This window comes from Pinus tabuliformis, chromosome Q (genome assembly GCF_031772625.1).
Source record: "Pinus tabuliformis cultivar Carrire ecotype Pingquan chromosome Q, CPIR1, whole genome shotgun sequence".
In the NCBI taxonomy this organism is placed as follows: domain Eukaryota; kingdom Viridiplantae; phylum Streptophyta; class Pinopsida; order Pinales; family Pinaceae; genus Pinus; species Pinus tabuliformis.
The window spans coordinates 231,019,880-231,037,650 of NC_142296.1; the positions used below are offsets into that span (position 1 = coordinate 231,019,880).

The 17,771-nt window shown below is 37.2% G+C and overlaps 1 protein-coding gene across 1 annotated transcript in view; it reads left to right on the top strand.

The window, feature by feature from the left end:
- The first annotated feature begins 2,063 nt into the window (after positions 1–2,063).
- The window catches only part of LOC149219039 (uncharacterized), a 482,479-nt gene continuing 466,771 nt past the window's right edge, over positions 2,064–17,771 (top strand). The window contains exons 1-3 of the mRNA XM_089382522.1: positions 2,064–2,536; positions 3,126–3,237; positions 3,342–3,448. Coding sequence (XP_089238648.1) covers positions 2,354–2,536; positions 3,126–3,237; positions 3,342–3,448 — 402 coding nt within the window. The 5' untranslated portion in view covers positions 2,064–2,353. The remainder of the gene's footprint in view (positions 2,537–3,125; positions 3,238–3,341; positions 3,449–17,771) is intronic.

Below are 17,771 nucleotides of genomic sequence, written 5' to 3' on the forward strand. Positions count from 1 at the left end.
CCAATTTTTAAATCTATATATGGTATTTTTACTTGATGTACTTTGGTATGTTTCCTCATAACCTTGATATTTTCATATTCTGAAACTTTTCTATGAAAAGTTACAGCAAAGCCACTAAGATGACTCATTCAAAATTGATTTCAGGACCATTCACAAACCCTAACTTCCACAAACTATGTCTTCATGCCTACAGTGAATTAGAAACTGAAATTTTGACCACCAGTATTATGTTGACACTCTTCAACGTCCCCAAAATTTTGTGGCCTGAAGATTCCCAAAAAAATTATAGTGAAAATTTAAATATCACTTGTTTGAAATTGATTTTTGGACAAGTCACAAACCCTAACTTCCACATGGTATATCTTCAAAAGTATAGTGAGAAAAAATCTGAAATTTTGACCACTTGCACTTAGATATGTTTCCTTAGTTTTCTCAAATTTTGTTGTTTGAATATTCCTAGAAAAAATTATGGCAAAAATACCAAGATCACTCATTTTCTCTCATACTAAATATTATGATACAAATACCTAAAAAACTAGAAGTACACACGATGTACACCAAGGAGAGCATGGAGCACAACTCCAAGATAGATCAAAGAAATAAGTAACACAATAACTCTTTAAATAATAGGAAAATCTCTTTCAAATACTCAATACATTCATATATACAAATTACATCTCTTCAATAATTGCTACATGATACTTATATGTACATATTCACACATTGCACATGTGGTCCTTTCATTATTAGGTTAGCCCTATTACATATACATTTACATATTACATACACATTTAACCCCATACATGTCTCCCCTTAGAGCTATATCATATACATATAATCTCATATATGTCCCTTGAACTCATATCGAAGTCCAAAACATGCATATTCCCCTTATATAAATATCTATGTATATATTATATGCTCAATCTCATTGTATTATTTAAGCATTTCCCTCTATCATTTAAACCTTTTATAACTAACACGGTCATATAAATTAAATGATTCATAAACGTCGATAACCATTAAAATATGTTTGTGTCATTTAATTTATGAGCCATTTAATTTATATAATGCTAAGACTTTGTAATGTTAGGATAGGAGTGGATGTTGCAAACACAGCTCATAATTTTTGAAATGGAAAAAAAATTTGGAAACCCTTCATTTCATCTATTAAAGTGTGTATATGATAAATAATATTTCCAGATCATTAAATCTAAATCATCCATACACTTTTATTTAAAAAAAATGGAAATTCTAAAAAATCTATTCCAAAATAAACCACAATTTCTTCTATTAAAATGTGTATATGAAAAATAATATTTACAAATTATTAAATCTAAATCATCCATACACTTTTTTTTCCTAATAAAAATTCTAAAATATCTCTTGCAAAATAAACCACACCTGTAAGCATAATTAATATACCTTTACTCAATCCATCCATTAAATAAGTGGTGTGGGTAAGATGACACCATCTACCAAAGACTATTGGAATATACTTATAATTAATATACCTATATTCAATCCTCCAATTATCTTTTTATTTTATTTTATTAAAATATACTTATAATTATTATACCAATCCTCCAATATTTTTTTTTAAATTGGAATATACTTAGAACTAATAGTCAATCCTGCAATTATCCCTTTTTCTCCCTTTTAATAGTTGTTCTTTTAGGAATAAGTGGTGTGAGTTACCAGAGACCACTCTAATCTCACAATATTATTTAAATATTTTCCCATATCATGTGAACGTTCTATATTTAACGTACCTCATACTAACTCGTCACATTACCTTCTTACTTTGGGAATCAGTGGTGTAGGTGACAGGACACCATCTACCGGGTAACTCACCCGTAAATAAATAAGCATAAATATTTCAAGAATTAATAACCAAAAACACCATGAACCAGGGACCTGCTGGCTTTTAATTATTCGCTGAATAAGATGGTACCGTAAATAAGCAGATTTCAAACATAATTTTTTAGATCAGTTGAGTGATAAAACTAAATCAGATTATATGCTTAAATTCTTTTTCCCACAGTTCAGCTCTAAAGGTCTGTAAAGGTCTATTTACAGGAAAACTTCAAGAAACTTCACTCTCATATAGAGCTAAATCAATACAGACAATTAAATCAGTCTTCTCCCAACATTCATTGAAATTCCAAAAAATTCGAAAATCATATATCTTTTTTGTTCGTCTTTTCCAGAGATGTTTTACACAGAGCAGTTCGGTAAATTATTTGCAGAAAATAGGACGGGATCCTGTGTAGTAAGCATCTTTTAATGATTTCAGTGTCTTAAGTTTTGGGTTTAAGTGCAGTAGTGATATTTCTTGAGGTTGAGGGAGAAGATGATAGAGAATTATTGGAAAGAATGTTGGGGGTTGTTAATTCACCTCCTGATCGCCATATTCTTGCACTGCGTTGCTACTTTCATGGTGGTCCCTCCTCTCACAGACATTACAATGTCTGCTCTCTGCCCCGGCCTTGAAGAATGCAGCCAAGCTATCTACCTCACTGGACTAGAGCATATGGTGAGCTTAATTTCATCTTCCTTCAGCAACACTTTACATGTTTTGTATCATTTTACAAGCGTTGACCATGGAATAAGAACTTACAGTTTGATCATGGGTTTTTGAATTTTTCTATGGTGTCATGACAATAGTTTAGTTCTGTAATTTACCATGGAATAAGAATTTACAGTTTGATCATGGGTTTTTGAATTTTTCTATGGTGTTATGACAATAGTTTAGTTCTGTAATTTAGAATTTTTGTTAAGGCTTTTAAATTTTTATTTTTAAAAAATAAAAATAAAAATTAACAATATGAAAATATTTTTCTTTGTGTGTCAAATCCATGAAATAAAAGTGTCCAGTATGCAATATTTGCTACTCCACTCCTGTTCTGAATTCTCAACTTCATATAAATTAAATGATTATACTAATTATGATATTTGAACTCGGTGTTTGAATTCATGGCATGATTAAAATTTCGGAAATGTGTATTTTTGCTATGTAGCTGGGGTTATGGTGGTTGGACTATTATGCCACCTGATAGATATTAATGAGATTTTTAAACATTCTAGTTTGATTATTCCACTGAAAAAAATTTGGCATGTAATAGATCTCTGGCGTTGGAATAATGCTTGCGGCACCCTTCATGGGGGTTCTCTCAGATCAATATGGAAGGAAAGCACTGCTTATGGTTCCCATGACTGTCACACTTATTCCCATAGGTAAGCGATGATACAGGAGGCCTTGAAATCTGTTCATAGTTAGTTACCTATTGCTGGAAAAAATTGGATGGTTGTTAATTGTCTTTAACATAAATAATTCGCAGGTGTCTTGGCTTACAGCAGGGAAAAGGCATATGTATATGCATATATCGTGTTGAGAACAATTACTGCATCAGTCAGCGACGTTCACTTCCTTTCGCTAGCTTATGCGGTACTTCATCTTTTTCAGTTATTGATTGCAGATTTTTATGTTTATCACGGTCAATGGCTGCACTAATATGATGGTTCTTTTTTCTTTGGTGGAATTTGTATTGAGGAACATGCCCCGAGGAAGGGCTGCACCACATAAGATGTTTCTTTTGGCTTAGGTACCGGGTTTGAGTAAAATTCTACCAAATTTGCCCAGGGTTTTCACTCAGTCTCACCTTTTCTGAAACACGCCATTCGAGTGGGGCAGACCACAGCGAGAATTGAACCTTGGTGGACAGTGGAAAACACTTTAAGAGTTTTATTGAGTAGGCTAAAAAAAAGTGTAAATATTCATGGCTTTGGCTTCAATTAATGACTACTTATTCTGTCTCTCTACTGAAATTGAAGTTCTGATCCAGGTGTCTGAGTCAATTGAATCCCTTAACTATCTCACAAATCTCACACTACTTCTAACCCTGCCACATGGTACGGATGAGCAAACCTTCAAGTTAATTATTGTTAAACAACTTGAGCTGATATACTGCTGTTCTGTGTCCACTAGAAGCACTCTTATAAGCAGAGCAGGTACTCTTGTAAATAATAGAAAAAAAATAAAATGTAGGCTAGTTTGGGTTCCACAGCTTCTTTCCAGTTCTATTTTTTAGGCAAATGATGAACATCACTCAAGTAATAGCAGGTCCAGGCTATGAAGATATGTAAGAATTGTCTTGATATCCACACAATATTTCAATATGGAACAGTTCTCGGGAAAACCTCCATTATTAGAAAGCAAATTTTCTGGAATTCATACCATTACAAGGCTAGGATTTTTCAAACAGTCATTTTCATGCCGGTCAATCAGATACAGGTACTTGAAACTAATTCTTGATACCAATGACTATGACAGCAAGTGAGATAATGTAAGCATCAGAATCCAATTTCAAAGCTATCCAAGCCAAATCATCTCTTCCAACAGTCCCTGTTCCAGAAGGTAAGCAGAGGATCATATTCTTGGAATTTATTGTCAATGGGCTTCTTTTATTCTAGGGCAATTGTAGTTGTTTTCCTTTAGGGCAATTGTAATTAAGATAATTTTATTTTTAGCTGCATGATTTCAAGTTACCACTTATTCTGTTACTAAATCTGTGTCCAATTTTCTAGACATGTTTGCATTTTAACCTTGAGCTGGAGATATATCTATTATCAACTATCCTAGATGGTGGGTGGAGAAATCAATTTTTGTAGAGCACTTGAGTTTATTCGAGAAGTTGGTTTACTCAATTTACTGATGACCAGCAAGAAGATTTTGTACAACAATAGTTATTTTTTCTTTTTGTTAGAGTTGGCAAAATAACATAAGAACCTAAGTCACATGACATTGGGACACAAGACACAGGACACGTGGATACAAGTATCTGACATTTGACATGTCAATTCTGAAATAGGACACAAAAGAATATATATATCTATATATATATATATATATATATATATATGAAAATAGAACATTAATAAAATATGATAGAACTGATTACTAGATCAATGATGAATTGATGCTCAAACACACAAGAAATTAGAATATTCAACACATAAAATAGAGGTGTAGAAGTTAGAAGCTAGAACAATAAGTGCAGTTTTCTCATTGGATTATTTGATCTCATTAAAATCAAAGTGTATACTGTAGATACTGAATAACTGATACTATAGGTGGGAATGCCAATGGTAAATACAAAACAGGATAGATACTAGAATTGACAACCTTAAATGGAAGAATCTTATATCTCATCAGTCATTGCCTCCTTGTTAGAGTAATCAAGTCATCACCATTGCCATTTCTCTTTCATCCTCCTCTTTTATATCCAATCCAAGATTTGCATTTGCTAGTGTGGAGGATGACCCTTGATGATCACCATGATCAAAAGTGATTTGCTTTAACAATGGTTCATTAATATCTGAGTTGTCTAATACCAAATCAACTCTCTTTTCCAAACCTATATAGTAGCAAAAACATCCCACATCTTTGTCTTTCCCTTCAACCACTCATCCCTTTTCCTATAAATAAGATGGAGGTTGGAGTGCACATTCACTATAGTCAAAATCATTTTAAACCCCGTCACAGTTTTCTTTTTGATGTATTTGTACCCAGCACATTGAGATATGTCTATGGCATGTGTCTGACATGTATTTGACACATGTCCTGTTTTAGGATAGGTGTCAAACATGTGTCCTAGCTTGTCATATCCTTGAATTTTGGGATATAGGACAAGGGGGCTTTAGAACATGTCTTGTTTTTAAAGTAAGAACATTCCAATGAGGAAACCCTTTCAAATCAAACCAAGAAAAAGAGAGGAGAAAGGATGCCAATCTAATACCTAATGCTGTAATCATATGCATTTATTTCCAGTTTTTAACTCTTTAAAGTGCATTTAAATTAGTTTTCGTGTATGTGCATTTATGTGCATGTGTGTACAAATAGATGGCTACATTTATGTATGCATACATGAAAATAGCATGAAAGGAAACCATCTGGTCAAACACCATTGGATGAGATGATGATATATTGAATTGATAATGATTTATGGAGTAGGCTTATGGAAATGATTTGTAAATTTCCGTGGATATTCTATTTGAAGATTTGTCACAACAGATTTGTGAAAATAAACTAAAATCTAGATTCTATACTATGAATGGTAAATTCCTCTTAGATTCCAGATTTGTTATTACTTTTTTATTGTTTATGCATGCAATAGATAATATACGAAAAATAGAAAATGGATAAATACAATCACTCACAAACCTCAATGAATGCCAAGATATGCTTTGGGAAACCCTTTCGGGAGAAAAACCAACTGGAAGATGAGGCTTCTCTACTCTCTTTTGTCTGGAATGGAAATGATGCAAATATGAAGGAGAATGAACTTTCTATGGAGTTTCCTAAGATCTGTGGCCCATGGGCTGCTACAGAACACAAGCTCCCTTTGTTATGCTCTCTCTCTACCCAGATTCCAAACTCAGCAACTATGCCCTACTATGGAACAAAATGAAAGCAAATAGAATGGAACCCCTTTTTCTCCTAGTGCCTTGGTTATGACATAGCCTGATAGCCAACTACGGGTTAGATTTGACTCATTCAACCTCCACAATATGAGTTACAACTAAACCCTTCTAGAGTCTTCTTCCTAGTGCCCATGCAACTACCCACTCTTGCATGAGTAACAGGCGCTGATGTGGCATCCTTTGAATTATGGTGGTCAATCATGAATCATGATAGGTCAATTTTTGGGAGGCATAACTTTTGTATCCAAACTCCGGTTGACGTGATTCTTGCATTGCTGGAAAGGTCTTCAAGTCTACAACAATGTCATGGGGCTCAATGCTTAAGTGGGAAAGTTTTACTCCCAAAAATGTCATTTAAGACCTCAAACTAGCCCCAAAAGGTTTTATACCCAAATTCTCCAAACTAGGTCTCGTTGATAAAATTGCTCCTCTAAGATAATTCCTTCAATTTTTCCACCCTAAAACCATTAAGACGAGTGAAAAATTACTTACTTTGTGACCCAATCTAGATCATACCTCTCCATTTGGTCCCTGTTGCCTCAAAATCTAGCAGGTCTTGTGAGAGGCTTCATGAGACAAGAAGTAAACCAAGGGACAACAATGAGGTGGAGGCCCATTTTCACCATAGCACTCCACCTCCTACTCTTTAGAGGAATTTCACCACAAGGGAGGTTTCCCAGTATTGGTCACCTAATATTCTAAGGTAATTCCTCAAAGGTGACAGTTGGGATAAGCTTAAGAAGGGCACTCAAACTAAGGACAAGGCTCAATCCAATGAAACAAGGAATAACGTGCTCTCCAAGAAACCTATCAAGGGTACTTATAGCCTAGGGTTTGAGGAATATACAACAAGAGTGGCTCACATAGGCATATAAGACCAAGAAAAGGCCTGTGAAAAATAGGTATGATCAACGAAAAGGAACGACATGCCTTCAACAAGCCCTAAGTAGAAGCCTTAACGCTAGACTAGGGTTTCTAGGGCAAAATTTCCTAGGATTAGTGATGTCAGCCCTAGGAAGGCTATTCCAACCATGGAAAAGGGTAGATTTTGATGCTATAAGATTCAATTCATAGGAAAAGCCTTAAAAATAGCCAATGACTTGACTCTAGTTAAATTCGGCCCTATGCCTTAGCCCTAGTGGCTTGGCTTGAAGGGTCGAAATTGCTAGAAAATAATAAGGTTGTAATGATGTTTGATCATATATGTGGAAGCCACTGCCTACTGCTTGGCTGATGGAGTCTAAGGGAAAAATTACTATGGAGATATCGAACCCTTGACGAGAGTAAGGGGTGAAAAAACCTAGTTTTCCACTTTCAAAACCCTAGATGTCACTCAATATCGGGATAAAATCAAGAGAAAATCTCTCTAGGAGGTTCTCAAGGGATGTTCAAGATTCTCCAATTAAAGCATACAATATTTCTCCAAAATTTCATATAAGGATATTCAATTGAACAAGAACATAGAAAACCCTAGCAAATATATTGCATGCAATAACCATTAAAAGATATTCAACAACAGAAAAGACTCACAAGATATCCATGAAAAATCCTTCATTATCCCAAAGAGACATCTCCACAACAAGGACTAGTCTCCAATAGCAAAATATCCACAAAGATTACATCTCCACGACAGTAATAGGCTACAAGAGCTAGGCTGAAATCTCTAAGGAGGCCAAAATAATCCACTAGTGATGATGAAATGCAATAATGAGGTGACTTTATTCTAATTTTTTAGCCTATGAAGCCCATAAACAAGTTTGATAATGAGTAAACATAAGATAATCCTTGGGTTACAAGCCAATCCACTAGCTCAATATGAAATTATGCCACAAAAGACCTACATGTGTGAGCTGTAAGCCTGTAAATGATGATTTCATGCCCTTTTTGAGCTCCAAATTCTATGTCATGGTGAGATGAAGGTTAAAGGTGTCTCCAAGCATCATGATCATCCATCATTTGAGGAATACTCCTCAAAGCATCTCTCAGGGTTCCAAATCCAACTGAAGTGCCCCCACAAAATCTCCATGGGTCTTCAATAGTCAACGCAACGCCTCCTCTCTCTAGCGTTAGGGCTCCATCAAGTGCAACAAGCCCTCCCTAGTCATCTCATGGAATACCATCCTCATATGGGCTTTGAATCATGGCTTGCCCATTAGGTAGTGTCAAGGCCAACCTGGGGGGCATGCTGGGTCTAGTGGTGTAATCATCAAGAATCTTCTATGTTGGGCCAAACAATATCAACGTCTTGGGTCATAGGCGTACTCTGGGATATGCATCAACTATTGAAGTTATCATATTTCCTAACACTCTGACGTAAGTGAGAAATGTTGCATCTGCTAAGTCATCAACTTCTCTAAAAGACATGGGTACCTATGGAGTGGGTGCCCTCAAGGCTTGGGTTCCTGTGGACCACCTAACAAAACCAACTTAAACTCCAATGAAAGCAACCATTCATTAGAGACTAAGATCATATAAGTATCGAAGTGGACCAAACTTGCATGTGAAGGGCATATTAATACTTCAAACTTGGATCACCTTCCGTTACCTAACTAGACCAAATCCCGTAAAGGTGTTCCCTAACTTGATAGAGGTGGCTAATGGTCAACCCTATTAGGTGCTCCCAACCCCTCATGGGACGTGGAATTTATTGGGTCAACCCCTCAAGGGACATGTCATTTCTAGGGTCAAACCCTCAAGGGACGTGGCATTTCTAGGATCAACCCCTCAATCAATAGGTGTTGGTGTAAATGAGTGGAAATGGAGGGGAAAGGCATCATGGCCAAGTGCCATGGTCAAAGGGACCAACTGATGGGAGTCCACATCCTGAGTATATAAATGTAATGGAGGGAGCAATCATGGAGGCATGAGTTACCCTGCTTGGCCTACTTTTTCCACCCCTCTAGTGCGCCTTTTACTTCTTTTTAATAATGCTTTTATTTTGGGTGCATAGCTCAAGGGTTAGAGCTTGCTCTTTATGATATAGCATTTAATTTTACCCCTTAAGATGAGACAATTTATTGCTCATCAGGGTTGGGACATGCAAGGGTTCCTTTTGATGAAATGGAGCATCAAGTGCTCAAGAACCAAGTGATGGCTAATGAGGAGGGTAGAGCTTATGCTAGGTTTTTTCCCACGTGCTAATTTGTGTCTCGACCATCTTTTGCATTTTGATTTTTTCTTTTCCTTTCATTGTGGCCATGTTATGCTTTTCCATTCTTTTAGCTGCATCAAACTCCAGGGCAATGTTCCCTGTCCCAACTCAAGGATGTGGATAAGAGGGTTCCAAGTCCCAATGAACCAATGACAAGTTAGACTCGAAGAATGGAGATGATATATAAGGGGTTTGTAATGTGACATGGAAAGTGCTTAGTATGGTGTAAGCGAGAAGAGCATATTATTTCAATCCAAGTTTCCCAAGTAGTGCCCCTTGTATAACACGAAGGCCTCAAGGGAGGTCCCACTAGACTAGGGCTAAATATTAGCCCCCTAGTAAGGTGAGAGAACAAATGTACAGTCAAGATTGGTAAATCTTCCAGATCACCCTTTTATTTCTACTAAATTCCAAAAACAAACAAGTATAAGAACCTGATTGCAAAATGATCAAAGTACCTTTTGAATAGCAACCCACCTTCATCTAAGAGGATTGTTGGATGGTGAGAGGTGCATGGCTAATGCAGATGGTAGAGGCATATGGCATATCATCATTAAGAAGTGAATGTCAATGGTTGTTGGTTGGCTAGTTGTCAAATGTAGGAGAAAGGTTTTCTCCTATGGCGTTACCCATTTTGGTGGGTAACATTCCCCAAATTATTTTCTAAATGAGGTGTGAAAATTTTCTTCTACGTTCTCCCTAGAGTACCATGTAGCCTTTCCTTGAAGTTGTCCTTTCAACCTAATCTACCAAAGGGCATGTTGACCCTATCTTGTAGTTTTGGACCTCTTCTGCAAAATTGTACCCTTTGTCAACTTTGCTTATACATCTGGTGCTAAATCCTATATGGAAAGTAGGACCTACTCCTATTCTTTGTCCAACATGGAAGGCTCATAGAGTTTTAAATTTTCCACATTCACCACTAAGTAAATATGAATGTGTGGGGGTAGACTGATTTTGTAGGCATTATTTCCCACCTTTTCTAGTATCTCGAAAGGACCATATTGTAGAGCCTTGATTTTTTGACTAGGACCCTATAGCCATTCCTTGTTCAACTGTAACCATACTCTGTCTCTCGCTCTTGTTAATCTTTCTTAGGGCTATATTGTTCTTTGCTTTAGATAACTATCTTTCCAATATTTACATATGAATGCCCCCAATTATATTATAGCATCATCAACAATTATGTATAAAGAACAATAACATCAGTAATGCAACGAAACGTAAAGGAACAATAGAAGAAAAAACTTGCACACATAGAGACACCAAGATTGATCGGAGACCAGGGAAAAACCCCATAAGGGGAAAACCCAAAATTCAATTCTTTTTCTTCTATCAGATTTCATCAATTGTTCAACTGAGCTACAAAGTACAAAATATCTTGAGCCATAAATCAATACATCAGGCTACCCTGGGCCGATACTTATCTTGTTCACAAGTTTGTTTGTGAACAAGGCTGTCACATAATACTGTCATCAATAACTTCGTCATACTGACATTAGGGTTGCAACATAGGGATACCACCATTGTTTTGAACTGCAAAGATATAACTGAGCTACAATGTCAATAATGGCATACATATAACTGAACTGTGATGCCATACATAATTGGATTGATGTCAATGATGGCATAATTATAACTAAACTATGATGTCAATACATAGAGAGACCATATATATACATTATGTAGGGAGTATTGATGCCAACTGTAACGTAGAGGACCTATACATGATCGCAGTGAGACTGTGTGTATATCACAAAGAGACTATCCTGTGATTCATCATATTATCATGCCGAGACAATCATCTTAGTGTTCCTGTTGAGATCATCATACACTTAGTTGTAGTGATATCACATATATATTGCACTATAGCAATACCATACCTATTCTGTCCTGAGACTAATCAACACAGAGGCAGCCAAAATAATGTCGAGGAACTAAAAGAACTATATCCATAGAGATCATGGCAATGCCGAGCCATACCCATCATAGCCGTACGACACTGAACCACACATATGAGAGATTATAACCAAAATAGAGATGCGAGATCAGGCCATACGAGAAATGAACCAATATCAAATGTAGAGGAAATGATGCCAACTATGAATATTGATGAGAAGAAATAGAGTGATGCCCAGTCGAGACCTTGTGTCGTGATTGTGTGATTATACAGAGAGTAAGAACATATTCCTTTACATTGCGACTAAACCGAGAGTGAGATAGAGACTCCAAATCAAAATACCATAAGATAATTTGCGTGAGAAATAATGTGAGGGTCCATGAGACAGAGTGCGAGAAGCCATGCAAGAGAGAGCCATATGTGAGAGATTATAGTCATGCGGAAGACCTTAGAAGAATGTGAGCCCTAATCAATGATCCTCTATGATTTGAAAGACTGAATTTATACAAATGGATGGAGGAAAATCAAAACCTTTGTTGAGGCCGACTTTGGTCTATTGGAGGGAGACTTAAAATTCAAAATTTAAATTTTCCCAATAATATTTGCTTTAAATACTTATTTGTCAAATTAATTTTGGACAAATAGAATTTTCCTTATGACCAACATAAACCCTCTTTAGGGTTTCTTATGGGAATTTCTCCCTGGCTGCCAATTTTAACTCTCTTAGCTAGGGAGGAATTCAAACTAAGTATAAGTCTCAAGCAAGTGACCATCATAAGTTCCATATCGGATGCCATGTCTGAATATATGAAAAGGAAAACAACTCCATCATCATCACATCTCATCTTGTTACATATAAGAAGAATAATGCACAATCAAAGGGTAGGCGAGATCAATCCTCAAACCCTACTAATCTTCGGGTCAAATCACATGACCTCCATCTCATCTATATCAACAAAATATCCATCTCATCACATGTCGTTCTTTGATCATCAGTTGAACAATCTCGATCTAAAGAAGAAGAAGAAGAATCATCATAGGGGAGCTTCGACTAACACCTTAATCATCAGAGTAAGGGAGCATTTGGCTTCCACCCTATATCCAATAATCAATTCATTCATTTGAAGTAGAATCATTAAGGGGGATTCCATCTCAACCCACATTATAATATGGGAGTCCAACTCAACCCTCTATCCATAAATCAATACGATCATATGAAGTAGAATCATCATCGCCATCAAGTCACATCTCATCCCCACTCATCTGTGGAACATTCTCAAATCTAAAGAAGAATCATTGTAGTGGAGCTCAAGCTACCACCCTTTATCCATCGAGGAGCCACTACTACCACCAAGAATAAATGTTAGCGGGGAGCTAATTCTACCACTCGGGAATCATCTGCCAGTGGGGAGCTAATGCTAGCACCTGGGAGTCATTTGCCAGTGGGGAGCTAACACTACCACCTGAAAATCATCATCATTAGGGAGCCACTGCTACCACCTAGAATCATCTGCTGATCTTCCCAACACGACCCTCAAGAGTCAGTGGTAGAACACTTGCATCTCTAGCTTGAGCGAGATGCCACTTACTATAAATGATAAGGATCGCACCTAACTCAAGCAACCAACACCCATTGGCCAGATTGGTGGGAAATCAAATGCCAACTGGGGTATACTCTGTCAAGTCTAAAGGTCCCTCAACCCCAGGAGCTCTAAGGCTCGATTCCTCACCCTGGGAGCTCAGACAAGGGGGAAGAGCATAACTCAGTGTCCTCGATCAATGGGGACCTTTGCCTAGGAAGGGCACATCCATCAATCCAAGTTTCTCTCTGAAGATCAAAAAATATGATGTAGCATCATATCAAAGTGCTCATATCCAGTACCGGTTCAAACAACTCACTGAAGAGTTCAACAACATTGCCTTATGCAGTACTTTCGAGCAGTAGTCCTTTGTTTTCCTATTTATGAAGGACATCAAATGTTAAAGCAAATACATGTCATAAAGAAAAGAATACCATATTCATCCTTTCTCCCTCTCACATAGGAAGGCAACAACCACAAGCCTAAGCTTGTCTCATACAACAACATTATCTTAATCCATGAAGATGTCTTTGTCCCTGCTATATGTTGGAAATACTGAGAGGGGGGGTGAATCAATACTCCTTAGCAATTAACACTTTTAAATCTTTTCAGAGCATTAGTTAATCTTCAATTATTATTAATGTTTATGTATTAATAATTGTAAATAAAAGAACACAGTAGGCACAAAAATTTTAGGTGGAAAACCCCCTCTGGGTCAAAAACCACCAAACGCTTTTCTAATAAATTCTTTAATCTTCAGTCCCAACTGAAATGAAAGAAAAAACTTCCTAGAATTCTAGAAAAACATTCTTCTCCAGCTCCAACTGGAAGGACGCCCCAACGCCTTGGTTTCTTCAGTAATCAACTGAATGGATGCCCCAACACCCTAGACCAACCTACCACCCTGAAATGTTCACAGGCTCCAACTTGTAGGCGACTTCATGCACTAGCCTAGCACCTCCCTACCACCCTATAATGACTGAAATGAGACAAGAGTGTGGATTCCCGTACCAGGGACAACGATCCATGATACAATATGATTTACAATGATTTTGACCGAACACCCAATCACACTATGACCTGCAACCCAACCATGACATCATCCCAATAGAGATTCCTATACCTCCCAATAATGCCTTTTCGACTCTAGGCAGATTGACTCTTTTACAATAATGACTCTTCCAATGATGACACTTTTACAAATGACTCTTTTACAACTTTACAATGATGACTCTTGGCCTTGACACTTCTTCACAATATACGGATGGTTTTCATGTCTTCAAAGGATGTCCCATTGCAATGCTTCCTTTGATTTGATACTTCTACTCTTGAATTCTTTCTTGAAGTTGTACTTGAATCTTCTTCTACCTACATGCAAAATTTGCCCGGCGAAACCAATCCCAAAACAAAACAAAATACCCTTCAACTTACCTCTGCCTGCAAAACACATGTAAGTGCATAATAATGAATAAATACAAATTAAAATTACAATGCGTACTTGAAGTGTGCTTGTCACTTTTGTTGTTGACTTGTTGCAACAGTAGACAAAGACTCCCACTCTTGATATAGGCTTGGACTCTATGCAAGACTATATCCAAAACTGACCTAAAGATATATACAATAAAAGCTGATGATAGACCCTAGACTTGTGATGGACCAACTTCTAAGTACAACAACAGAGACCATTTTATCAACTATGACAAGACAAGTAACATGAACTTACAACATCATATAGATTTAGCAGACTTGGTGTAGCATCAAGAATATGTAGCATCAAATGTGTAGTATTAAAAATAGGACATCCGAAATGTGGTATCAAAACTAACTGTGACATATAGAGACATAGAGATATAACCGAGACCCTGTATGTACTTACATTGTCTTGTAAAAACATATGTCAGAGATGATACTCATATTTCAAATGTAAACACTAATCATACATACCTTGTTGTAGGAGACTTACCCTTGACTATTGATGTGTGGTCCTTACTGCAGTGATCCTTGAATGGATGCTTTTTCTTTCTGTCTAGGAGCTCGATATTGAATCTGTTGTATATATGTAATTTCGGATCTCCAGGCTCTAAAATTTCGTCCTGTGGTAGCCCTCCGAGTCCTCTTTCCAACCCCACAGGTCTGATCAAGATTGGATTCTTCAAGAAAGAGTTATGCCCAATATCCCACGATGACCTGATTATAGATTGGTTCAGTAAGGCGAACTTGTACGAAGTGCCACGTGTCACTGTTGCCACCTTCGGCCCTGAAAACGCTACTCAACAAACTGCAGTCCGTACGATTTTTGTGACTATTCATGAAATTTGAATCCAATTCTTAGAGAGAAAGTTATGATGATTTTCCCAACATCACCTGTTTGACATGGAATTCGGGAGGCTGCAAAAACTCTAACTTCCTCAGACCATATCTCCGAAAATATAGCTAACCAAGATCTAAAATTCGGTCACAAGGTTCATCAAGATTTCGGCTCAAATCAGTTTTAATTTCAGCTTCTGAAGCTTCGCCAAAAAAAAATTATAGCGAAATTCCACGATGACCTGTTTGAAGCCACAAAATCCCTACTAGAGGAGGATATGAGGGTCATTATTTATATGAATGTCTGGAGTTGAGAGGGTCCTCAACAAGTGAACGTTGGAGGGATTTTAGGAGAAAAAAACATTATTAGTTATTGACTATTCATTGACCACAACCAATTATGAGTGCCATGCCACAACCCCATAGGGTTTTAGCCCACTAACTAGGGTTACTAACTTCAAACATGAATATCTCTCAAACCGTGAAGAATTACTTGGTGTGCCATATATCAACAGAAACATCTCGACGAGTAGAATCCATCTAGAAGATAATTGACTCAGAACAGAGTAAGTTGTCAAGTCAAAATGCCATGCAAGATCGGGGTAGCCCCTGGTGCTGCTTCGGTTGACATCAATGACAACCACTGATCAACAATCTCCCCCTTTAACATTGATGGCGACACAAATACTCCCCCTGTGATCATGACACCTATTCCTACTTCCTTCTCTCCCCCTTTGTCATCAATGGCAAAGGGTAACTCCCCCTGACAAACAACCATCCTGCGGACCTGTACACACCTCCACTCCCCCTTTCTACTCGAGTAGATAAGAGAAAGAGTCTAATGAAAACTTGGGAGAATCCCAAGCTTTTGGCGAAGATACTCAAATGCTTCACGAGGTAATGGTTTGGTAAAGATGTCAGCAATTTGTTCCTTTGTGCCAACATATTCAAGCTTGATATTCTTTTCAGCGACTTTCTCTCTAACGAAATGATATTTAATCAAAATGTGCTTCGTTTTGGAATGCATCACAAGATTCTTGGAGATACTGATGGCGCTGGTGTTATCAAAAAAGATGGGAATAGGCTCATCGAACTTGACTTGAAGATCTTGCAAAGTTTGCTTCATCCAAAGAACTTGAGTACAACAAGCTACTGCCGCAACATATTCTGCTTTTGCTGTGGATAACGAGATTGAAGACTGCTTTTTACTTAACCATGAAACAAGACAACCAACTAGATAGAATGCTGCTCCACTGGTACTCTTACGATCATTAACACTCCTTGCCCAATCTGCACCTGCATAAGCTTGGATGACTAGATCATTTCCTTTGGGATACCATAGACCATATTCTGCAGTTCCCTTAAGATACCGAAGAATTCTTTTGACAGAAATAATATGAGATTCTTTTGGTGTTGCTTGGAATCTTGCTACTCGTCCAAATGCCTACATCACATCAGGCCGAGAGGCTGTGACATATAAGAGACTACCAATCATGGATCTATACAATCTTTGGTCCACATCCTTTGACGAATTTTCTAAACTTAACTTGCAACATGTTACCATGGGGGTAAGGACTGGTTTGCAATCTTCCATCTATAATTTCTTGAGAATTTCTTTGATGTACTTGGTTTGATATATGAATATTCCTTTATCTTGCTGAGAAATCTAAAGCCCTAAAAAGTATGTCAGTTCGCCAATCATAGACATTTCAAACTCACTTTGCATTATTGTGGAAAAATCTTTACTTAATTTGTCATCACTGCTTCCAAAGATTATATCATCCACATATACTTCAATAATTGTTAGGTTATCTCTATCCACTTTCACATAAAGATTGTTGTCAATGCTTACTTTCTTGAATCCCTGTTGATGTGGATATTTGTCAAGACAAGCATACCTAGCCCTAGGAGTTTGCTTGAGACCATATAGAGCCTTCTTTAATCTGCAGACATAGTCTTCTTTGTCAGAGAGCAGAAAACCTTTGAGTTGTTCATTGTAAAATTCTTCCTCCAATTCACCATTTAGAAAAGCTAACTTAACATCCATTTGGTAGACCTTGATTTTTCTCGAGTAAACATAAGCAAGAAACATCCTGATAGCTTCCATTATGGCAACGGGAGCAAATGTTTCTTCAAAATCAATTCCTTCAACCTGTGCATATCCTTTGCAGACTAATCTTGCCTTGTTCTTGGTAACCTGTAATCCTTCAACTGTTTTGCTCCCCCTGAACATGTAATGGAATTGCCATCTTGTTCAAACTACCTTCCTGTCAATCGTAGACTTGTGCCATATACTGCTACATAGACTCCTCCTCTACAAACATTAAGGAGTCAACAAGCCAGATTGTTC